Consider the following 25,204-nt stretch of genomic DNA (forward strand, 5'->3'; position numbering starts at 1 on the left):
TCAGCAGAAAGTAAAATTCTACATTCAGTAAAAAATTCAATAAATTTCAAGTTAATTATTTTCACGTAGAGCATTCACCTACGTTCTTTGTTAAATTTTGTCGCTCTGCTGCACGAGTTTGGTTGGTAAAGATGTATTTGAATCGGAGTGGTCCCTCAAAGATTACTTCTGTCTCTTCTGCTTCTTATATCTTATGTTAAAATACGTGCTATTTCTTTTGATGCGTTGTAGTATTATTGGAACGTGTTTCAGGCGTCTTTTTTGGCTTGTATAGCTCCAGTGAGGAGCATTTTTGAGGAACATTTCTGGCTCGGTTTTGAGATCGCTTTCAGAAGCAGCATTGATCACATTAATGTTTTGAGATTTTGACTCAGCACTCATTAACTCTTGTTCTCGCTCTAGACCCGTCTGTGACACTGAATTCTTTGAACTGTATTCTTTGAACGCCATAATTGGTGATGATCTTGGTCGTCCCAATCTTTTTTAAGTAAATGCAACCATTTTTTCTGAAAAGTCTTTCTTAGCCATCTCTTGTTTTCGAGCAGCAGATTTTCTTAAGGGTAATCAAATCCCATTTTCAGAACACAACTATCAGGACGTTGTCGTTGAGGTTGGCTGAGTTACAGAGTTTCTATCAGGCCCTGGAGGAAAGTAGAAAACTGATGCAGTCAAGAATTCGGCAGCAAGAAAAAGAAAACGAAACAAGCCTGAGAATGAAGTATCCCTAAGAACAAATCTATCTCATGTTTTAACATTAACGGTTCCATTCATTTTTTCATTCATTTTAAGAAAAGATTTATCTTTGAAAAGAGGAAGTGATTAGTCCTATGCATAGGAAGTATGTTGTTGCATGGCACTCCTATTTCCTTCTCGTTTCATCTTTTTATCATGTTACATCCTTTGAGTTCTGATTGCAAATTATTGCCTCTGCTAACAAGGGTAAAGCGTGTTCAAACGCACTGTAATATCTTCAAATTCACATTATTTTATAGACAAATATCGCCAAGATGTATTTGATCTGGACTATTTCCCTGGGATATAGGATAGGTGATAATAAAATATGTTAATTTCAACTATCTACATCCCTATTTTCCTCCTTTCTTCCACAAAATATTTGGCATTTTAAATTGATTTAGATAGCTCCTTGATGTTGAACAATTTTTTTTTCTTATCTTCATTTCTCCTTTAAAATTGACTCCATAGAACGTTAACAAGGCGTTGCGTAAACATGAAGTCGCTTTCTTGCCTATTATCGCATCAGAATGTTCGTCTGCGATAAGTGAGAGAACGCTTCATACCCCTATTTGCTCGATCTGCTGCTACCTTTGGTGACAATCCATTTTTTTTGATAATGTTTTTAGTCATTTTTGAAGACAACGGAGAAATAACAACGGCACCACAATCATTGTCATCATTAAAATCTTCTATAAATCTTTAAATCATTCTATAAATTATTACCATGGCCAATAGAACAAGTAAATAGCACACAATATTTTAGAACAACCCAAAACAACAACGAATGGTCCCAAACAAATGACAAATACTTTCAAAACAAAAATATTGACAAAAAGTTGACAATCTTTTGGTAGTAGAAAGTTTAAAAATGGTTTTGAAGAAAGTATACATTTTGAAACAAACTAGGACTCGATTGGTGATATTTTCAATAGGCAAGCGACACTGATTGCTGCTGCGTTTGAGGTAACGATGAATGGTGACAAAAGGGCGGTAGAAAAGTACACAATGATCAAATGAAGCCAGACATGCAAAGCAAAAGCACCTTAGGATCATATTGGACTCCAAATTGTCCTTTTCTAGTAACATCAGAGCTGCCATCTCAAAAGCCAGGCACGGAATTGGAATTTGGAGGTTTCTTTCCTAATATCTACCACAACATACCCTCAACGAAATGTACAAATTGTATGTTCGACCGTTTCTAGATTATGGCGACGTCATATGTTACATCCCACATGATATTTGCGAATTTAGTCATGATGTTGTATTACGTAATCTAATGGAAAAATCTTGAAGCTGTCCAATTCTCCGCTGCACTAGCGATAACGGGGGCCTGGAAGGGTACGTCCCATGAGAAGTTGTATGACGAACTTGGTTGGGAATCACTGAGCTTTCAACGATGGAGCAGACGCCTCATCCTTTTTTAAAAAAAGTAAACGATCGGACTTCAGATTACACAAGATGCCACATTTCTCATCCACAAGAGGCCAGCTATGATCTTTGCAGACGCGCTACAATTGGGCAAATACGTGCAAGAACGCTAGGTTTCAAATCAAGCTTCTACCCAAACTTCTTATTTTTTTTCATCCGAATAAAAGTTACAAGGAAATACTAAGGCTACAAGACGATGCCGCAGGGAGCATGGAAATATATAGCAACCCTGTGACCATAACATTTAAAATAACAACTCAACACTAATTTATATATCTAAATATTAAAGATTACACAATACAAATAACAATTACATAAAGTAGCAAAAAACACGTAAAACACAAGTGAGGAGGTTTTTAACAACAACTTATCGAAGTCACTCTGAGGCACGAATGAAGTGATCTCAAAATCATTCGTTTACAAGGTTCAAGAAACAAACTTGGCAAGCGTTTGATTAGCTCGAGTAGTACATAGAATATAGCCTTGACAGACGAGTACAGCCCAGCAAAAACGTGAAGAAAGTGAGTTTTTGGATGTAACGAAAAATGTGCTATGATCTGGACAACCATAGTGAGTGGCAAGACGAGAATGGAGATCAAAACCACAGTGTAGCGAAATATGTACAACTTAGAGATTGACAGAAACTTCAGTACTCTGAGGCACTCGACAGAGGCACTCGACAGAGGCACTCGACAGAGGCACTCGACAGAGGCACTCGACAGAGGCACTCGACAGAGGCACTCGACAGAGGCACTCGACAGAGGCACTCGACAGAGGCACTCGACAGAGGCACTCGACAGAGGCACTCGACAGAGGCACTCGACAGAGGCACTCGACACAACTACGGGTTGGACTTAGTAAGCTAAATTTTCATAAATTTAAACATTGTTTTAGGGATACTTTGATTCCTTTATGCCAAACAAATGATGGTATTGAGGACACGGAGCACTACTTTCTGCTCTGCCATACTTATGATGTAGATAGACGTAGCTCTGTATAGTTTAAGGTAATTTTGTTTGTAACTTTTAATATCGAATAAAAAGATGAGGCAATGGCATGTCTAGTGGCTATCATGACGAGCAATATCAATTTTCTTCTAGAGAGGAGTTGTTCAGCATTGCGTATATCCCTTAAGTCCTGCGTTCTGTAGAGTTAAATGTGTTATGCCAGTCTTTTCGCTCAGCTGTGTTGTGTTGCTCTGCAATAACCGCTGTCTTTCGAAATGTACCAGGTAGAGCATTTCTGTTATAAATATTACGAGGAGAAAACAAATGTCATTACCATGTAAAGTAAATTTTAGCAATGAACACATTCCAGTTGAATAACATGAAATCGGAAAATCGACGATGTTTTTTTGTTTTAATATAATATTAATGTTAATGTTATATAAATTAGAGCTGGTCCTTTTTCAATGGGAAGGTAGTTTTGATTTAACAGCGTAATTACCTGATTAAATGTGCCAATAAAAGGAAGCGAAATGCCATGTTCGTATTGCTTTTAAAAGAAAACCAAATTTTATTGTAAAGATAGAACAAGGGTAGATGGATTGATTCAGTTTTTATTCAAAAAATGTTTTGATTGAACATGAATAAGCAAACTTTAGCTTCAGGATTATTGATTGATAAAGGTTCCACGAATAAATGAACTATGCAAGATAGACGTTTAACCTTACCAGACAACCGTTGTGATTTTCATGTCAATAGAAGACAAAAACACAAAAAGTAGTAGGAAAAAGGAAGAAGGGATTCAATCGCTTTTTTCTAATGAAAAGCTCTTGTTCTTAAAGGCAGTCCCCCCCGTGATTAGCTTATTCTAACTTGAAAGCCTCGTCCTGAAAGGGAGTCATCCTCTGCCATTTTAGAAGATGAGTAAATGAAATATGACCAGAGTTGATTTCACGAGAGGCTTTTCATCTTTAACTAATTCGCCTGAGATTGCTTATATTTCTTAGTCCTTATGGTATCTTGAGCCACGCTTCCTCGCGTTTTCTTTTATCTGCTCTACTAGTTTATGGACAATGCGGGGAGTCTTTCGGCCTCCTGTGAATTTGATTTGTATAACCAGGGTAAGATGTGTGTTTCGTGGCGCTTCATTCCCTTGGTTAATCTAGGGGGAATCAATGTTTTGGCATAGCGAGTTCCTCGTTTTGCTCGGTGAAGCCACAATACAAATAGGCTGTTTTATTCTATACGTCACATCTCAATGAGAGCTAGCTATCAGATGAGTCTAATGGTGTTCCTCTACTGATTAAGCAGGTATGTTTTTGAGCTATTTTAGATAATGTTTGGGGTTCTGGCAATTTCACCTGGTACTGGTACGAATTGGTAGCGTTGAAGGCTCGCTCGTAGAAAATTTGTTGTCACCTCGTGCTCTAGCTTTCTCAGTAAACTTCCTCGCTCATGATGCAATTGAAGCTAATTCTTCCTTTAGTTTTACAATCTTTTCACCATCAAAATTTCTTGGGTGGAAATTATTTAAGGCCTCGTTAGCAAAACTGTTTTTATATCGCCAATACCGATAGAGAAGGTTTAATTCCTTGAGTTTTCATGACTCGGACCGTGTTTTTTGCCCTTTAGTAGCGTTATTCTTTCAATTGTTTCTCGCTAAAATGTAAACAGCAGCAATGTAAACAAGCTCTGTTTAAAGTGGTGTTCATGCTTGGAATTCAAACTTTTTCAACCTAAACAAAGTTTTAAATTAACAGTAAATTCAAGTTATAGCATCTATGATAGATTTTAGGATTGGTTTTGTCGGCAATAATTGTCCGTTCTGTGCTATTCACTCGTTGCCTTGTTGCAACCAGATAAAGTCGTTAGCCATTTTCCGCTTTCTACTAGTCTTTTATCAAGGAATGGTGATGAATCATTTATGGTATTAGTTGTAGATTTAAGCCAGGAAAATGACGACTTAAGCTCTTAATTAAACAAGGATGCTAGATTAGTTTTCCAAGCAAGGTATTTCAATGTAGCACGAAAAAACCGCTATTGTGTTGACAGAAGGAGTTCGTTTTCACATTGGGACTCCATTGTTGACATTCTCAATAGGCAGGCGAAACTGATTGGGCAGCCTTAACAGTCACGTGCTTGCGTTTCTGATTGGCCTATTTCGATTCACAACTGAGAATATGTATTTCCTAGCGTAGAGTTTTCGATTTGTGTGCTGACGTTTTATACTTTGAAGAGTTTCAGACAAAAAGCTTTAGTATACTCAAATGTTTGCTTTTTTGAAAGCCATTTTTAAGTATGAGCAAATTTGTTGCTCACGTTGAGCAATTGTAAAGGAATGTTTTGCTCATGTTTAACAGCATGAGTGAATGTGCTGCTCAGATTGAAGTCCAGGAGTAAACATCCGGGAAAAAACGTTGCATACAAAGTCTCTCAAATTGCCGGAACTGTTACCAAAGCCACAATTTTTTATTAAACAGAGCCTTTTTAATCTTATTCAATCTGTTTTTAATCTATAAGGTAGAATAAGGGACAAAGCAGCCTTAATTAATCATTCCTAAAACAAGTTAAGTTATTAAAATTTCATATAGTTACTATCTCAGAAAATCTTTGCATGACACCAGTGGTAATAAGCACTTTTACAGGACGTCGTTCTGTTAATGATTAGCAAAGCCCCTCAACGGGAAAAGTATCTAAACCAAAAGGGCCCGATTTTTCCCCAAATGATTCTTTTCTCCAAGACCACTTTTAAGATTCCAAGACAACTTCTAGTTGATTCCAATACCACTCTAAACTAGACACTAAAGGGAATTAGCTACCAAGTAAATCTTAGCTGAAATAGCTTAAGACCACAAAACTGGAACAAATAACTACATTTTTGGCGAATTTGCGCCAACAAATAAACCGGGATGGGCTTTAGGCAGCTTCTAATCTAAAATGATTTCGGACGAAATTTTTGTTGTGGGATTGTGTAAATGCTATAAGTGAGATGTTGTCAAACAAATTAATTATATTCCTGTGAATCAGTTGAATTTTGTTTTTAATGAATTGCTGTAGGTAAGGAGCATGTTTGCAATATGCAGGTAGAAAGCTTGTTTTTCTATCGAATAAATAGGGATGCGAGGAGAAAAAATTCTAAATCATCATACAAATTAATTTAGCTTGCCTACTGGGTATTGTACACGATATAGGGAATGACAGTATCTGTACCAGCATGTTAACTTCAGAACGTATTAAACTCATTTTCTTCATGACAAACAAAGGTCGATGTTGAGTACTCCAGTTTCTAAATGTGCTGGAAATTTGAATACTCATTGTTCCTTAAGAGTTTCTTAATCATGATTTTCTGAAATCTATATTGGGGGTTCTGAAATCTATATTAGTTAATGTTAGCAACTATTACAGAAGATAGGGGACTTTGAATCTACTTTTAATTTTTCCAAAGACAGAACCAAGACAGTAACAAGAAGTAACTATCTAATCTAACTAAAGTAAAGCTACATCAATCCCCTTAATGTCTTTAAAAGAAATATAATTGTCCAAGTTGTCTTTGTCGTAGTATACCGGAAACTCTTGCAATTGTCTGTTGTACCATGATATTGTCCCGAGAAAGAAACCATTTTCAAAAAAACTTTCAATTTTCTGCCAAGAAGCCCACGAGTGTAGTCACGGCCAGCTTCACAATCGACCTTTTCTGTCTCGTTGTCAAGTTACACGTTTTGTGTCCTATTGTTCAAGTTCTTTGTGATTTCTTCGTTCTTGACGCTGGTACCTCTGCTGGTTCGGCCATTGGCAGAGGAGGTGTAAACAAAATAATTTTAAAGGCCTTGTGGATTTATTTTATCGTCAGCTGATCCATCAACAGTTATGAAACATACGGTTTTCTCGAAGCATCTGTACCTACTTTTGTCACAATCTCTAGCAGAAAACTTTTCTGTCGCATTTCCAACCCAGTGCGGAAACAATATTCGTCTCTTTTTGCATCAAGAGAATCTTCAGAGTTGCCTAACAACAAATCTAGATTATCTTCCCGTCAACGGATTCGCTTCGATTCTGATGCTGTATTCATATGTGGGAAGAATATTTTTATGACTTGTGTCTTAAGTTTGAGGCTAACTTGGCAATAATACTTTTGGATTTTACAAAATTTTGTTGTTCTCAGTTTTATCACGATTTAAGAGCCTCATAATTTCTTTGCTTCGAGTACTGAGGTTTTTTATTCTTTTCTGACTGTCCAGTACTTGTTTGTTATAGCCAGTTTTTTTATAAAAAATGAGTTTATCTATACACCATTGCCTAGAACCGTTGCACGAGCATTGCATAAAGCTTGAAACTCAAAGTCTTTACTAATCTTTAGATATATGTACCATAGACGATATTTTCTAGCACAACACTATAAAAGTGATAAATTGACAAAAAATGCAATAAATTGACGTTTCTGTCTCAATGATAATATTAGGACATTAATTGCATATCTACCCATATAGCTGTTACCTAAATAAGAATAAATGTTACCAATAAACAATATATTTTTGTCTTTTTATTACCCATCTATTAGCGTAATTGGACAACTGAAATTTCTACAAAACTAAATTTTCACCAAAGTGCATATATTTCCACAAAAAATAGATATTTTTACAAAAAAAAACAAAGGAAAATGATAAAACTATTTCAAAATGAGTGTGGAATAAAGATAGTGGTTAAATACGGAAAAGGCCACGAGTTAGGTAGAAAAGTTTAAGATTTTTTGCTTTTAGAGTGACGTTGTCGTGTTTTTATTAAGCGTTAGTCGGACTGACGCTCAATGTTTGTAATCACCGGCCGTGCTTTTATACGCTGAATAATGTCAACATTACATGTCAATAACATGGGAAAACAGCTGGGAAAAAAATATCTTAAAGCTGAAAAATTGAAAATTGATCAATTATTGAAGAAAGCTTAAAACGATTATTAACATTTAGATTATCTAGAAGTTCACACTAAATATTTTATGACGTTATGTTAAATATTACTTAGGTTACAATCGATGAAAGGTAAGTTATGTTGCTAACGTTACTTGTAAAGATTTGTAGATTGAAGCTGATTGCAACGAGACAATTTTCCTTGACGTATGCGAAATCAATTGAGAGGCAAAGATCACCAATTGACTGGAATAGAGATTCTGTTGTCCGTTTTCCCTTTTCTCTTGTCTTTTTCATAATCCTCTGTTGTCTGATGCCAGTAGTTCACCACGGTTATAAAGAGGAGGGCAGTAGTTCAGAAACAGTAGTTTGAACATTGCACTCACAAATTTTATTGACAGTGCATCGGCAAGACACAAGCCTAAAACCACCGACCTCCTAATATGCCTTCAGGTAGAACTTGCTTGCAATTTTAGAAGCCTTTGTGACATTGCTTACTGCGCTCCTTGGAGCAACTTGACTCCTGGTAAAGCGTCCAATTGTAAATCTTCTCACAACGCTGTCACGATATGCGAATAGGATAGCGTTTATTGAAGCATTACATAAGATAATAATATAAGACCAATATTCTAGTACGTTTATGGTTAAAGGGGGATTCCTTTTCTCCTGGAATTTGTAATACGACCAGATCGGGGAGCAAATGTTGTATGGTAAAAACAGAGCTGGCAAGGCGCCCAGGACAAAACGAATCGTTTTTGTAGCCGAGAACTCTCCCCTTGTTCCTCGACTAACCGAATCTTCTCCGGCATCTCTCAGCATGTCCTTCATTCGTTCAGCATTAGTTGAATTCTGCGAAGCACTATCGAATACGGGATGAACACAAAAAGAATGCCAATAAGATTGGATAAATTCGAGGCAATTTGAAGCGGGAAGGAAGGGATCGCAATAGATAGGTAGGCCGATATTGCAGATGTTGCGAAGCTAAACACAACGATCACCTTCATACGAAACTCGTTCATGAACGCATTGTACTTTTTGAGCTTCGTCACGTGAAGATAACGATCCATAGATATGCACATCATCATGAAAAAGGAGAAATAAGCAAAAATAACTGTGCTATATTGAAGAACGAGCTCAAACACACAGCTGCGGTACTTGTCTTTCAAAGATGCCATTACAGCTATGGATGGCAAGATGAATATTCCAGTTCCAAGGTCTGATATATTTAAAACAAGAATTAGCTTGTTTGTGATCGTGTTAAGCTGCTTCATTCTGTACAATCCGTAAATTAGAGCTGCGTTCGAAATAATGGTGATAGGCGACAAAAGGGCGATAAAAACGACCCTGTAATCAAATGGGGCCACGGCATATCCAGTGGCCAAAATGACGGACAATAGTCATTTTCTTCTGATGATGACTGGTTCATTACTTGTTATTTCTTCAAGCTCCGTGTTCTTTAGAAACAAAAGCCAAATATGGCAAATAGCAATACCTGGCAGTGTCAGTTTTTTGCTCAACTGCGCTGTGTTGTTGTACGATGAGCACTATCTTTCGAAATGTACCTGGCAGAAGAATGTCGCTACAAATCATCAAGAATCCACCAAAAAATTAAGCATTAAGCGGTAATGAACATCTGCTAGCGGATTAGCTTTGAATCTAAATTTTGCTGATGGTTATGTTTTAATAGAACATCACTATTGTCATTAAAATTAGATGAATTTATCCGTTGGCAATGTGAATGTAGTCTGGATTCAACAGCAAACTTTGCTTATTAATAATGTCAACCAAAATGATGCGAAATATATTTTTTCTCGTCGCTGATATAACAAAAAGAAGTTTTATTGTTAAGTAAAGGAGAACTGGTTCTTTTTTAATTAAAAGCAAATGTCGGTTGAACATCAAAAGACAAACTTTTACTTCAAGTGAATGATTAATATTGGTATTGTGAATCATCGAACTATGTAAGAAAAAAACTTCAAAACTTAATGCACACTCGACTTTATTAATGAAGATAACAATGATTTCGATTCTCAATACAATAGAAGAAAAAGACACAATTGGTTACAGGGAAAAGGATGAAGGGATTCAATTGCCTTCTTTTCTAGTCAAGAGTTTTTGTTCTTTATCGCTATATTCAACTATCATCCGTCAGGCATTGCTTCAAAATTACTCACCGTCCATTTCAGTACCTCCTTTTAGCCTATATCAATATGCCGTATGACAATTTGAAATGCGAAATGCCAATAATATACCACTTTATTAGATCGAAGAATTCAAACTAGTGCAAAATCGACTTTACTTATGAAAAACATTTTGAAGTCATCAAAAATCTACTTTAGGATTAAGAATTCTGACTCCATAGCCTAAAAGAACACCATGAAATACCTCTAATTATGGAAAATCTTTTGTATCTTTACAAAATGTCTTGAGATATGGTCAGTGAAAGAGTTAATTGATTGATTGATTGATTGATTGATAGATAGAAAGATAGATTGACTGATTGATTGATTGATTGACTGATTGATTGATTGATTGATTGATTGATTGGTTGATTGATTGATTAATTGATTAATTGATTGATTGATTGATTGATTGATTGATTGATTGATTGATTGATTGATTGATTGATTGATTGATTGATTGATTGATTGATTGATTGATTGATTGATTGATTGATTGATTGATTGATTGATTGATTGATTGATTGATTGATTGATTGATTGATTGATTGATTGATTGATTGATTGATTGATTGAGAGAAGGTTGATTTGACAGGGAAAGATCCTGTGAATTTGTGGCAATTTCTCAGAAGATTCACAGCAGATTTAGCTAATTTTGTGTACTTAGAATTATTTCATGTTTCTTTCAGAGTAAGATGCCAGAATTCTAAAATTCTAAAACTAGACTTCTGTGACGTCACCACTCCGCCATTCTATTTCTTCCTTTTCTAATGAAGAGGTTCTCGCAACAGATTCAACTTTAGTTATAAATCTTCTTCAAAAAAATGTATGAACAAGATAAGTCTATTTCGAAACGAGGACAGTATGGAGGTAGCAGTTAAGTTCTGAAAAGGTAAAGAGAAAATAGCAAAACTTAAGATTTGTGTTTTAATATATAAACGACGATACTTTACCAAGTGTTATTCGGAATGGTGCTAAATGTTTGTAATCACGAGTTGTACCTTTTTACGCTGGTGCCTTTTTACGCTGTTCAATGTCAACAGTACGTGTTCAAAACATATGTGAGACTTTATCGAAAATTGACATCTTCAAGCTGAAAAATCGAAAATTCATCTTTTTTAACATGTGCAAGTGTACTGGATTGTACAAAGTAAAATTGTTCCGCAACACAAATAATAGGATTGTGTGGGAGCCATGATCGCCAACGTCCGGATCGGACCGGATCGGATAAGTACCCACAGGAGAAAAAGACTGAAGAAAGCGTAAAACAATTATCAATAACCATGTTATCTAGAAATTTACAATGTGTACATTAATCCCAAAAAAATTCGGATTGAACAAACAAATAAACGGTCCTTAAATTTTTTTCCGTCCAAAAATATTCCAGCCAATAAACAATATTAAATCTTCGATAAATATATTTCCCCAAGACTTAGTTATGATTTATAGTGAAGATTGTTTAAAAAGAGGATGTGAGACTGCGAAACCAACATAGGTAGGGTCGAAATGAAAATAGCCAGGAAGTGAAGAATATTTTTTTTGTTAGCTATCACTTAAACATGCAAGATAGGTGAAGTTTGCTGTCATCAAATTCGAATACAGCAGGATTTTCCTCGTCATTTAACTTGCTTGATTAATCCTTGTCGTTAGTATGCTCACCATCAAACATGTTTAGCGCCCCATCTCCCTCCAATTTTTCTATTTCGCTTTTTTTATGTTTGGAAATGGTTCATCTGAGAATTCCCTAGTTTAACTTTTTGACTTTTATAGCTTTTTTTGTTCAAATAAATGAGCCGTTCTAAATTTTGTGGTTACATATTAGCTATTTCTACGGGCAAGACGACTTCTGAACAACCGCGTTAAATCTGAGACCTGTCCAATTTTGCATCTACAACTTGACCGCTGACTGTTCCCCGATGCTCCAAAAATACTCAACAAAATGTGACATGACTTAAGCTATGTTCCCCACAACATCTGGGAAATGTTAATCCATCCTGTCAAACATGTAATCCAATACGGATTTATATTCAGGCCTCTAAAGTTTCCTTTTCAATGAACTTGCTTGATTCATCCTCGTCATCGGCGAGCCTAGAAACCGCTAACCAAGTTCAACGCGTCATGTACCAGGCGCATTGCGTCAACTACTATCCCGGCTGTAGATGTTTCAGCGACCCTCGTCGTTAGTGACCAGTTGTTAGCCTCAGCATTTCTACTGGTACTGTTTTGATATTTCCACTGGTTCAAGGACGGGCCCTCTGGTTCAAGAAACCGGACTTTAAAATGGCTTTAAAATGGACTTTAAAAGATTCACTATCCAGCCGAACAAACAGTCTCTTCATCCTCTTTTCTATCGACGTTCTGTTGCTGATCTCTCTTTTTTTTATAGACTTTACCACGGACGTTGCTCTCTGTTTCCCTACGAAATGTATGCAATGCGATGCATTTTGACAGTGCTTACCCTTTCCATGTCCCATTGCCAAACTCACGATCTATATCCCACAACTCATCGTTCTTCCTACATCCCTTTATAGCTTGGCTAGTGGCTATCAAATATGGAGTTGGTAATGACATTTCCTGTACCAGCATGTTACATATGGAACGTATCCCCTGTACATCTTTGCCTAGAACAGTTGCATGATCATCACATCAAGCATTAAACTCGGAATTGCAACTGGAGCATCTTCTGTTCTATACACCAAAGCGTGTACAACAATGCCTATACGGTATCAAACACTATATGACAGACTGACAAGTAGTAGTCTTTATTAATTTTAACAGATATGTGCCATTGACGATATTTCTTAGCACAACACCAAGTCAATGATAAACAGACCGATAAATGCAGAAAAACAACGTTTGTAATTTCCAGTCTAGATGATTATGCTAGGACTTTACTTGGATACGTACACATATATATGTTATATATTTTAGAATAATTGTTATCAATTAAAAATATATTTTTGCCTTATGATTATCCATCTATAAGCGTATTTGCACATATTATATTTCTACAAATCTGATAGTGTTCATATTGTTCATTTTGACCACAGTGCTCATATTTATCAAAATGATGTCAAGAAGCGAGATACCTGGAGTTGCAACTAACAACAATCCTGTACTTCTCACAAAAGCGCGTACAGCTCGGCCTACATGACATCAGTCACTCTATGACTGGCCGGTAAACAGTAATTTTTGTAAAATGTCACAGTTATGTTTTAAAGACGATATATCCAGTTCAAGAAATAGCTAAACACAATGGTCTCGAGATATAACAAATGAAAACATCACCGCTTGTATCTTGAAGACTATATGATTATATTAAGACTTTATTGACATATCTACAAATACTATTAAAATAACGGTTGTCTATAAACAATATACTTTTGCCTTATAGTTACCCATCTACTTTTGAAGAACTGAGATTTCTATAGAACTAGATTTTCACTATTAAAGGTTACAATAGAATATGATTCTTTCTAAACTGAAACGAAATGAACATTATCACACTTTTGCAAAATGTGGACAGGATAAAAGAACTGGTTAAATTTCGAAATGGCCATGAATTATGGATCCACATTCCTAACTTTGCGCTTTGAGAGACATGCCAATCTCTTTATTAAAAACATATATAATTGATGTTCAATGTTTTGTCTAAACATTTGTTGTGACTTTATATGCTGGAGACGGGAAAAAGATTTCTTCAAAGTGAAAATGCGAAAATTGAATGATTGTTGAAGGGGGCCTAAAGAGTTGTCAACATTAAGGTTATCTAAAAACACATTTATTGACATTATTGTAAGATAATACTAAGGCTACAATCAGTAAACATTCTTCATGATAATATTATTATCTTAGGTTTGTCTACATACAACCTAGGTTCTTTATAAAACCTTCTAAAACTGCATGAGCAAGACACCAGCCTCAATCTACCAACATCCTTTTATGCTTTCAACTATACCTTGCTTTCAATTTTAGAAGGTCTTGTGACTCTATTCACGACGCCGCTTGGAACAACTTGGCTCCTGGTAATCCGTGCAATCAAGAATCTTCTCACAACGCTGTTGCCATATGCGAATAGAATAGCATTTATTGCAGCATTAAAATACACAATTATATAAGACCAATATTCTAGTGCGTTTATGGTTAATGGGGGATTCCTCTTCTCCAGGAATTTGTAATACGTCCAGATTGCGGAGCAAATGTTGTACGGTAGATATAGAACCAACAAAGCACCCAGGACAATACGAATCGTTTTCGTCGCCGAGATTTCTCGTCTTGTTTCTCGGTTACCTGAATCTTCTCCGGCATCTCTCAGCATTTTCTTAATTTTCTCCGCATGAGTGGCAATTCTGCGAAACACCATCGAATACAAGATGAACATAAACAGAACACCAAACAGATTGGATAAATTCAACACGACTTGCAGAGGAAAAGAAGGAAACGCGATCGATATGTAGGCGATTACAGCCGACGTTACGAAGCTAAACACAACGATCAACTTCATGCGGAACTCGTTCATGAACGCAGTGTAGTTTTTGAGTTTCGTCACGTGAAGATAACGATCCAAAGAAACGCATATCAACATGAAAAAGGAGAAATATGCAAGAAGAAAGGCGCAATATTGAAGAACCAGTTCAACAACACAGTTGCGGTACATGCCATTCAAAGCTGCCTTTGCAGTAATGGATGGCATGATGAATATTCCAATGCCAAGATCTGAAATATTCATCAGGAGAATGAATTTGTTTGTGATCGTGTTTAGCTGCTCCATTTTGTACAGTCCGTAAATTAGAGCTGTGTTCGAAACGATGATGATTGGTGACAAAAGGGCGGTAAAAAACGACCAAGTGATCAAATGAGGCCATGGCATGTCTAATGGCCATATTGACGGGCAATAGTAAGTTTCTTCTGGATGTGAGGGATTCATTACTGGTTATTTCTTTCTGAGTTTTTTAAATTGAAACGCCAAATATTACGAAGAACAATACCTTTCAGTGTCAGTTTTTCGCTCAACTGTTCTGTGTTGTTCTTTGATGAGCACTATCTTTCGAAATGTACATGGCAAAGCAAAGTCGCTACTAATCATTTCGAGGCAAAGCGAAGTCGCTACTAATCATTTCGAGGCAAAGCAAAGTCACTACTTATCATTTCGAGAATCCACCAGAAAATGAAGCACCACTACCATGTAGAGCAGAAGGCGGCAAGTTAATCCGCTAGCAGATGTTAATGAACATCTGCTAGCGGATTAACTTCCAATCTGAATTTTGCTGATGGTTATGTTTCTCCATTCAGCATTACTGTTGTTATTTAAATTAGGTGAATTTATCCGTTGGCAATTCGAATGAACTGAGGATCAACAGCAAACTTTGCTTATTAATGGTGTTAACCAAAAGGATGCGAAATACCTTTTTGCTCGTCGCTGATATGACAAACGAAATGTAATTGTAAATAGGAGAGGCCCGGTTGTGTTTTAATTAAAAGCAACTGTGGATTGAACATCAAAAGACAAATTTTAACTTCAAGTGAATGGTTAGGATTGGTACTGCGATTCATTGAACTATGCAAGGATAACTTCAAAACTTTGTGCACAATCGATTTTATTGTTGGTGACTATTGTGATTTAGATTCTGAAGCCAAAAGAAGAATAAGACACAAAAAGTAGTAGGAAAAAGGAAAGGATTCATTTTTTTTAAATTTAGAGTTTTTGTTCCTAATCGCTGTTTTCAACTACTAATCGTCCGCTCTATTCAAATATTACCCGTCAGGCATTGCTTCAATATTACCCACTGTCCATTTCAGTACCTGCTTCTAGACTATCTGAAAGTGCAGCACAACATATTGGAATACGCATTGCCAATACAGCGCCACTCGACGTATATTTCTATATTGATTTTATAGAAGAATGTCATATTATGCATTTGTCAACCTTTTGCGTTGATAAGTGGACCTTTATGAATTCCGTCATGTGTGTCTGCTCGAGGAGAGCGTTTTATATTTACTCGAAAATTTTATTTTCTCCGCGTTATTTTTTGTGGAAATATTACTTGTGTATGCTACAGAGTATAGTGATACATTTTCGGTCTTTCTTAGTTTCTTTTTTGTTATATTTGTTCTAAAGATTTCAGAAACTTAGCGTTCTGGTGCTTTATGGTTAACTAATCCTAAATAAATTTCTAAGGCGAAGATTTTTACAGAGCCTCCTTCTAGAGTGAAGAATTCTTGAAGCCTCGTTCCCTTCCCGGCATTCACTGTATTCTTTTGTTACATTCTTTTTTTCTGCCTGTCATCAATTCTTATTATTTATTTTGTTCGGCTTCATGAAACAACCTCCAAACCCTATTTTCTACGTGCTCTTTATAATCATTTTCATATGGTATATCCCCACCACCCTTAGAATCGTCATTTCCCCTTCCATACATCACATTGTTTTTCCACCGATCCTTTGGTTATTTTCTCTGAGATCTCCGCTTTTTACCTTAAACAAACTGCAATTATTGAAACAAAAATGGATTAGGGGTACTTTTGACTATGTGGGCCGCTTCCTTAAAAAGTCGTGTACGGATCATGCAAGTTAATGAAAAATTTCAAACAAGTGAAGAATTATAGAATAATTTTGAAGCGTTGATTGGACCGGTGAGCGTTTTATCAAAATCAAATATTTCATATAACAGTAAACTATGATTGGCTATTTCAAGAGAATTTTCTATTGGGGAAAGCTGGAGGCTTTAGGATACATTTGATATCCGATTTGGCTCAGTGCGCACTATGCATTTCAAAGAAAGCTAGGAGTTTTCTTCCTGATACCACAGTCAGCTGTTCAAACTAAATGTTACAGATTTATACTGAACATAGATACAGAAATGAATAGATTCTTATCCATAAAAAGCTTGAATAGATAAACAAACAAGATTCTACCTCCAAGAGGGCATATTTGATTTGTTTAAATAGCTCACCGCTCTAATGAAGCTTTTCACTATTTCTTCACTTGTTCAGACAAGGTCCGTCAGACAAGGTCCGTACGCAACTTGTTACGGAAAAACCTACGCATCCTCAATATATCGAGTTGACATTTTATCGCGAGGAGATGTTTATTACCGCCTTATACTTTACAGGGTGTTAGTATCTTATTTCCAAGTAGTACTATCTATAACGGTATCCTCTATATCTGTCTGGTGCATTTCGACAGAAAGTGCTTATTACACAACAGAAGGGGACAGTCGGCCGAAAAACTGGCACAACGCGTTTAACTCTACAGAACGCAAGACATTAGAGATTTTCGCGATGATAAATCATTCACATCCAGAAGAAATCTACTATTGCCCATCAATATGGCCATTAGACATGCCGTCGCCCCATTTGATCACTTGGTCATTTTTTACCGCCCTTTTGTCACCAATCACCATTGTCTCGAACGCGGCACTAATTTACGGACTTTACAAAATGGAGCAGCTAAACACGATCACAAACAAATTCATTCTCGTGATGAATATATCAGATCTTGGAACTGGAATATTTGTCCTGCCATCCATAGCTGTAATGGCAGCTTTAAAGGAGAAGTACCGAAACTGTGCCTTTGAACTGGTTCTTCATTATGGCGCCTTTCTTCTCGCTTATTTCTCCTTTTTTATGTTGATGTGCGTATCTATGGATCGTTATCTTCACGTGACGAAGCTCAAAAAGTACAATAAGTTCATGAACGAATTTCGCATGAAGGTGATCGTTGTGTTTAGCTTCGTAACATCGGCAATAATCGCCTACATATCGATCGCGTTTCCTTCTTTCCCGCTGCAAGTCGCGTTGAATTTATCCGATCTTTTTGGAGTTCTGTTTATGTTCATATTGTATTCGATGGTGTTTCGCAGAATTGCCACTCATGCTGAGAAAATTAAGAGAATGCTGAGTGATGCCGGAGAAGATTCGGGTAACCGAGAAACAAGACGAGAAATCTCGGCAACGAAAACGATTCGTTTTGTCCTGGGTGCTTTGTTGGTTCTGTATCTACCGTACAACATTTGCTCCGCAATTTGGGCGTATTACAAATACCAGGAGAAAAGGAATCCCCCATTAATCATGAATGTCCTAGAGTATTGGGCTTATGTTATCGTGTTTAGTAATGCAGCAATAAATGCTATCCTATTCGGATATGGTAACAGCGTTGTGAGGAGATTCTTAATTGGACGCATTAGCAGGAGTCAAGTTGCTCCCAGCAGCGTCGTGAGTGACGTCACAAGACCTCCTGAAATCGCAAGCAAGGTATAGTACACCCCTGTCTGAGTGCCCCAGGATATTCTGCCCCGGCGACAAAATAATTGTCCCCGGTTTAGATCGCCTCAATCAAATTCCTCGGTCATAGGTTTTGCAAAGCCCGGTACCTAAAGTGTTTGAAAGCTTCCCCGCAATCCAACTGATAGCAAATTATTTGACTGTAAGTCTGCAGAGAATTTTCCTTTAGAATGTCAGACGCAATGATCAAAGAGAAAGAAAAGAACAAACGCATATTGGAGGAACCTATTAGTCACACGTGTTTGTTTTCAGCACTTTTTTCTATTCTGGCACCTTATCTTAAACAGAATTTTCTACAAAAGTCAATAATTTCAAGATTTCTTGTTATTACTTTGTTTTCTACAGTGTTTTTAACTGCTGCACAATCTGTTCGCAAAAGTAAATGATATTTCAGTACGATTATGAGAATTGCTTTAGTTAAAATTGCTTAAGACAGTGCATTTTCCAGCGAACGAGAATTATCAAAATTTCAAAATTTCCTTTCCTTCGGCGGCAATCATGGTGCCGCCTTGGGTAACTACATCAAGTGCTTGTCCCGATATTCCATATCAGATCTTTGGGGTTAGTAGAACCGTTAATCGGTTATCATTTTATTGGCAAAATTTCCATCCTTACGAAAAAAGGGCAAGTGCGAGTTGGACATTTGGTAGGCTGCCCGCCCTGAATTTTGGCACGCATCGCCGTAATGTTTTTATCTTTGCTTTGCAAAAAAATAAGAAACTCTATTTTTTTAAAACTTATCCATAAAACTTGTGAAATATAAAAGTACTGCTAAGGCGAATCTTTTTGTATTGCTGTACTCAAGCGTACCAAAGATTTTCACTTTGCCGAAGTTTGACCCCAAAATGCGCAAAGTTCGAAAACGACACATCAAAATGTTGTGCTAAATGTGTTCTAGGTACCTTATTGTGTATTTTTTTCATATCTTACACGGAGGTTTTTCAAAATTGCAAAAACCGAGATCCTGTCTGAATTCTGCATTTATTAATAACAATTAGGCATGGTATAGCAAATTGCGAAACTTCTAGTGAGGATTGAAGAAAGAGCTAGGGCTTTTGCAGACTGAACTAAACTAAATTTCGCAGTAAAAAGCTCGCAAGGGGTGAATGCAAGTTCCCATCTTTTGTCCATGCACTTTTTTAGATGAAAGATCCAGAAAAATTTGTTTGCTACTTTTTGAAACTTTCTATTCGCTGTTTATCAATGTTTGAATAGTCGTGAATTGTATAATGTGCAGTCAGTGTCAATGCCAATATGCAGTCGCCCAGCTAAAGGAAGTTTTGATGCAGGCAAATTGCACATGCCACGTTTATGTTGTTTTATGTTCCCATTTGAAATTATACTGTCCTGTGACCTCGGGTCAAATTTAGGGCTCTCCGGTTTAAAATGTGACCACGGTTTTCCCCGCAAAAAAGTGAACACCACCCCCGGAAAAATCTGACCTTAATGGGGGCTCTTAGACGGGGGTGTTATTATTGAAGGCATTCAAGGAAGGGTTGACGTCAGTGGCTTTGAAGCTATTTTCTTGTCCATGCAATGTTAATGATTTTTATTGAGAATAATACTCAAACTGTTTAAAAGTTTATTTCCACCAAAAGAAGCGTTAATGCTGCTAACTGGCATCCGGTTTGAAGAGCTCTTTTTGGCCGATCAGTCGTAGCTATACGGTTTAATATTTCCTGTCTTGGACCAGATTTTGTCTTTAAACCGTTAAGGACAAATAATTATTGAATGGAGAATGAAAAACAGACAACAAATTCTTGATCCAAATTGATTGCTGACCTATGCTTCTTAAATTTTTTTTCATGCTTCATGAAAAACTGTCTAGTTATAATCGACTTCCATGGAAATTTTTGCAAGTTACTTTAACAGATAACCGTAACTTAATTGTATTTAGACAAACATAAGACTATTTTTTCTTAACACGATTTATGATTACCGATTGAAGCCTAAGGGCCTGTTTACACGAGATCGGATCCGAACCCAAAGTAATACGTATTGGCTCTGCGTTAACACGGGACCTGGTGGATCCGGTAGGGAACGCTGTTGAAGATGGTTCCGTTTGGATCTAGGCCTAGCCTTTGCGCCTGTCGTCAGGGTTATAGAGTTGAGAATGGTTTGTCTAGATTTGATATGAGAGACAATCGTGGAAAATTGTAAGAGAACGTTAAAGAATAAAGGTTTTCTCAGGCTAGTTCTTGTGGACTTGTCCAACGCTTGAAACTGTCTCAACAATGAACTCTTGCTTTCCAAATTTACGGCTTTATCAAAAATGTCTTACAATTGGTGTACCGTTATCTAGCGGGTAGAAAGCAGTGAGTCAAAATCAATTGACCGCTCATTCAGCCTTTTGGAAAGAAATGAAATTAGATGTCGCCCAAGGATCAATCTTAGGACCTCTCCTTTTTAGCATACCTTTCAATGATATTTTCCGTTTGTTGAGGCAAGCTGAAATTCATAATATGGAAACGATGCAGCAATTTTTTTATTCACATCAAGAGTTGCGGGAGCGGGAATTTGTTTAAAGCTAGAAAATGAAATCTTTTTTTCTTAGAATGTCATCAAATATGCAATCAAAGATAAATGTCATCAGAGCTTTTGAAATGTCACAGTTGAGCTACTAACCACTTTTGCAATACGAAGGAGCAAAGTTTATTCAAGGATTTATTTTGTTTTTTGTATGACTTTTTTGTAATGTTTCTTAAAACTATTAATTCCCAATTACAGAATTGTATGAATAAATCTATATTTACGGTCATTCAGCCGAATTTTTTACTCACGATTTTATATCAAATCTGCTAAAGAAGGAGACAAAAGGGCATAAAACTTTCATCGGCTCTTTCAAGAACTCTTTTATCAAATAAGCTGATAACTTTAAGATTCTTCTGATTTCCATTTCCTCTCAACCCGTGTTTCGCATTTAAAAGAAAACTACAACGTTCCTTTACGATACCGCGGAAAACGGACACTCCAAATTTTGCTCACTCTCTGATTGTCCAGAATGGTAATATCTGAATTGACTTAAAGGCTCTGGTGCAATCGACATGCTTTGCGACTATACTTTCAAAAGCAGCCTAATGTCGTACTGCATGAAAATTCAAAAACACAATCAATTTCTAAAGACAGCTGCCGCTAAGCATGCCGGTTGCGCAAGGGCCTTTAAGGAAAGCCAACAAGTGACCAAATATTGTAAAATGAAACCACTAATAAAAGTCATATCTGTGCAATGGCCACCTCAGTGTTACGGTCACCTCTTTTGCAACGGTCACCTCTGTTCAACGGTCACCACTGTGCAACGGTCACCTCTTTTGCAACGGTCACCTCTGTGCAACGGTCACCACTGTGCAACAGTCACATGCGTGCAAAGGTCACATGTGTGCAACGGTCACCTGTGTGCAACGGTCACCTCTGTGCAACGGTCACCTCTGTGCAACGGTCACCTCAGTGTTACGGTCACCTCTGTTCAACGGTCACCACTGTGCAACAGTCACCTGTGTGCAACAGTCACATGTGTGCAACAGTCACCACTGTGCAACAGTTGTCTCTGTGATGGTCACCTCCATATCTGCGGCCAGTGGAGAAAGTCGCTGCATAATTTTGTGCTTTGAGAGAAACTTGACAATCTTTTTATCAAAAGTTAATCAGACTGGTTTTAAATGTTTGGAATCACCAGTTGTGCCTTTATACGCTGATCAAGTCAACATTACATGTCAATCAATAAGAGAGACGGGAAAGCAATATCTTTATCGAAGAAGGTGTGAAAGAATTATCAACATTTGGAATATCTAAAAATGCACAATGCAAACTTTTCAGCTTTATGTTAGATGTTACTTAGGCTACAATCAGTAATGTTAAGTCATTATCAGATAAATTACTATCTAAATTTTGTCTATATTAAATTTAGTAAAGGCTATCCGCTAAAAAACTCTTGGAGATTTCCATTTTGCAGATGGAAGTCGATTGCAACTAGACAGTTTTTCATGAATGATGTGAAAAAATTAAGAATCATGGGTCAGCAATCAACTTGCATCAAGAGTCTGTTGTCTGTTGTTCCCTCAATATCTATTTGTCCCTAAAAGTTTTAAAGAGAAAACCTGGTTCAAGACGGACAAGATTGAGGGGGAAATTCACTTTTATGCTGTTTGAGTATTGTTGTAATAAAAGAGTGTTCACACTGCATGGACAAGAAACTAGCTTTAAAACCAGTGACATCAACCTCTCCTTGAATACCTTCAACTAGACCTCGTGTTTTTTGACGTCAGTCACGGGCTGCTTGGAGCAACTTGACTTCTGGTAATGCGTTCAATCAAGAATCTTCTCAGAACGCTGTTACCATATGCGAAAAGGAGAGCGTTTATTGCTGCATTACATAACAAGATGACATAAGACCAATATTCTAGAAGATTAATGATTAATGGAGGATTCCTCTTCTCCTGATATTTGTAAAACGTCCAGATTGCGGAGCATATGTTGTACGGTAGACACAGAACCAACAAGGCGCCCAGGACATAACGAATCGTTTTTGTTGCCGAGATTTCTCTCCTTCTTCCTCGACTGCTGGAATCTTCTTCGGCATCCCTCAGCATTTTCTTCATTCGCTCAGCATTAGTTGCAATTCTGCGAAGCACTATCGAATACAGGATGAACACAAATAGAATGCCAATAAGATTGGATAAATTCGAGGCAATTTGCAGTGGGAAAGAAGGAAACGCCATCGATATGTAGGCAATTACTGTCGACATTACGAAGTTAAACACAACGATCACCTTCATGCGAAATTCGTTCATGAATGCATTGTACTTTTTGAGCTTCGTCACATGAAGATAACGATCCATAGATACGCACATCAACATGAAAAATGAGAAATAAGCCAGAAGAAAGGTGCTATATTGAAGAACCAGTTCAAAGACACAGTTGCGGTACTTGTCTTTCAAAGCTGCCATTACAGCTATGGATGGCAGGATGAATATTCCAGTTCCAAGGTCTGATATATTTAAAACAAAAATTAGCTTGTTTGTGATCGTGTTAAGCTGCCTCATTTTGTAGAGTCCGTAAATTAATGCTGCGTTCGAGACGATGGTGATTGGTGACAAAAGGGCGGTAAAAAATGACACAGTGATCAAATGGGGCCTAGGCATGTCTAATGGCCATATTGACCGGCAATAGTAAGTTTCTTCTGGGTGTGAGTGATTCATTTCTGCGTTTTTCTTTAAGAGCTGAGTTCCTTAAATTGAAACGCCAAATATTACGAAGAACAATACCTGGCAGTGTCAGTTTTTCGCTTAACCGTTCTGTATTGTTCTATGATAAGCACCATCTATCAACGTCGCTACCAATCCTACCGAAAACCCACCAGAAAATGAAGCACCGCCACCATGTAGAGCAGAAGGCGGCAATGAACATCTGCTAGCGGATTAACTTCCAATCTGAATTTTGCTGATGGTTATGTTTTTCCATTCAGCATTACTGTTGTTATTTAAATTAGGTGAATTTATCCGTTGGCAATTCGAATGAACTGAGGATCAACTGCAAACTTTGCTGATTAATGGTGTTAACCAAAAGGATGCGAAATACCTTTTTGCTCGTCGCTGATATGACAAACGAAATGTAATTGTAAATAGAAGAGGACCGGTTGTGTTTTAATTAAAAGCAACTGTGTATTGAATATCAAAAGACAAACTTTAAAGACATCTGACGCAGGTAAAAGTGGCTTACAGCCACTTGACCACGAGCGGTTGACCAATCAAATTGCGCACAGAGAAAACATGTGAACAGTTTCCTGCTTTATGCATTTTTGGATTCGCTGTACTTATACATGTCAAATGCTTTTATCTTCAAGTCAATGATTAATATTGGTACTGTGATGTGAACCATTGAACTTTGAAAAGATGACTTCAAATCTTAGTAAACAATCGGCTTTAATTGTGAAGACAATGGTGATTTAGATTCTCAAACAAATAGTAAACAAAGGCACAATAGTTTGTAGGGAAAAGGAATAAGGCAAGAAAGAATTCAATTGCTTTCTTTTCTAATCAAGAGTTCTTGTTTTTGATCTCTCACTGTTACCCGTTAGGCATTGCTTCAAAATTACCCACTGTCCATTTCAGGACCTGCTTTGAACGGTCTGAAATTGCAACATGACATTATGGAATACGTAACGTCAATAATGTAGCACTTCATTGGATGATTATATTGTGATTTTATAGAAGAATTTAACTTAGTGCACAAGCGACTTTATTTATGAAAAACGTTGTGACGTCATCGAAAATATACTTTAGGATTAAGAATTCTGATTCCATAGCCTGAAAGAGCACCATGAAATACCTCTAAATATGCAAAATCTATTGCATTTGCATCTGATTTTGCATACTTGGAGGTATTTTGTGGATCTTTCAGGATATCGGTTCAGTGTTTTAAAATTCTATAAATACACTTTTGTGACGTCATCACTCTAACATTCTATTTATTTCTTTTCTAATAAAGAGGTTTTCGCAACAGATTCAACTCTTGTTATCAATCTTCTGCAATAAAATGAAGCAACAAGATAAAACTTAGTCGAAATGAGGGTTGGATAGAGGTAGGATTTTAATGCTGAAAAGGTTACGAGTTAAATAGCAAAACTTAAAGTTTTGTGTTTTGAGATAGAAACGACGATTCTTTACTAAGTGTTATTCATACTGGTGTTAAATGTTCGTGATCATGAGTTATACCCTTTTCAGCTGGTACCTTTTTA

At 36.9% G+C, this 25,204-nt stretch overlaps 2 protein-coding genes and 1 long non-coding RNA gene across 5 annotated transcripts in view; 2 read left to right on the forward strand and 1 right to left on the reverse strand.

Moving 5' to 3' along the window:
- Nucleotides 1-1,152, forward strand: part of LOC148958598 (uncharacterized) — a 41,015-nt gene extending 39,863 nt beyond the window's left edge. For 2 of the 3 annotated variants that reach the window (XR_016144523.1, XR_016144524.1), the window contains exon 3: nucleotides 582-1,145. Coding sequence is in view for 1 of the 3 variants with exons in the window: in XM_089112154.1 (XP_088968280.1) it covers nucleotides 582-728 (147 nt within the window). In the remaining 2 variants the exon portion in view is untranslated. Of the gene's footprint in view, nucleotides 1-581 lie in introns of all 3 variants that reach the window. The other variant, XM_089112154.1, reaches the window with a different exon arrangement.
- LOC135692037 (uncharacterized) overlaps nucleotides 1-25,204 on the forward strand; it is a 233,239-nt gene that overhangs the window by 187,773 nt on the left and 20,262 nt on the right. The window lies entirely within an intron of this gene.
- Nucleotides 1-25,204, reverse strand: part of LOC148958597 (uncharacterized) — a 272,598-nt gene that overhangs the window by 173,129 nt on the left and 74,265 nt on the right. The gene's annotated exons all lie outside the window — the stretch shown is intronic.

Source organism: Rhopilema esculentum, chromosome 13 (genome assembly GCF_057945365.1).
Source record: "Rhopilema esculentum isolate cy_ngs chromosome 13, ASM5794536v1, whole genome shotgun sequence".
Taxonomy (NCBI): domain Eukaryota; kingdom Metazoa; phylum Cnidaria; class Scyphozoa; order Rhizostomeae; family Rhizostomatidae; genus Rhopilema; species Rhopilema esculentum.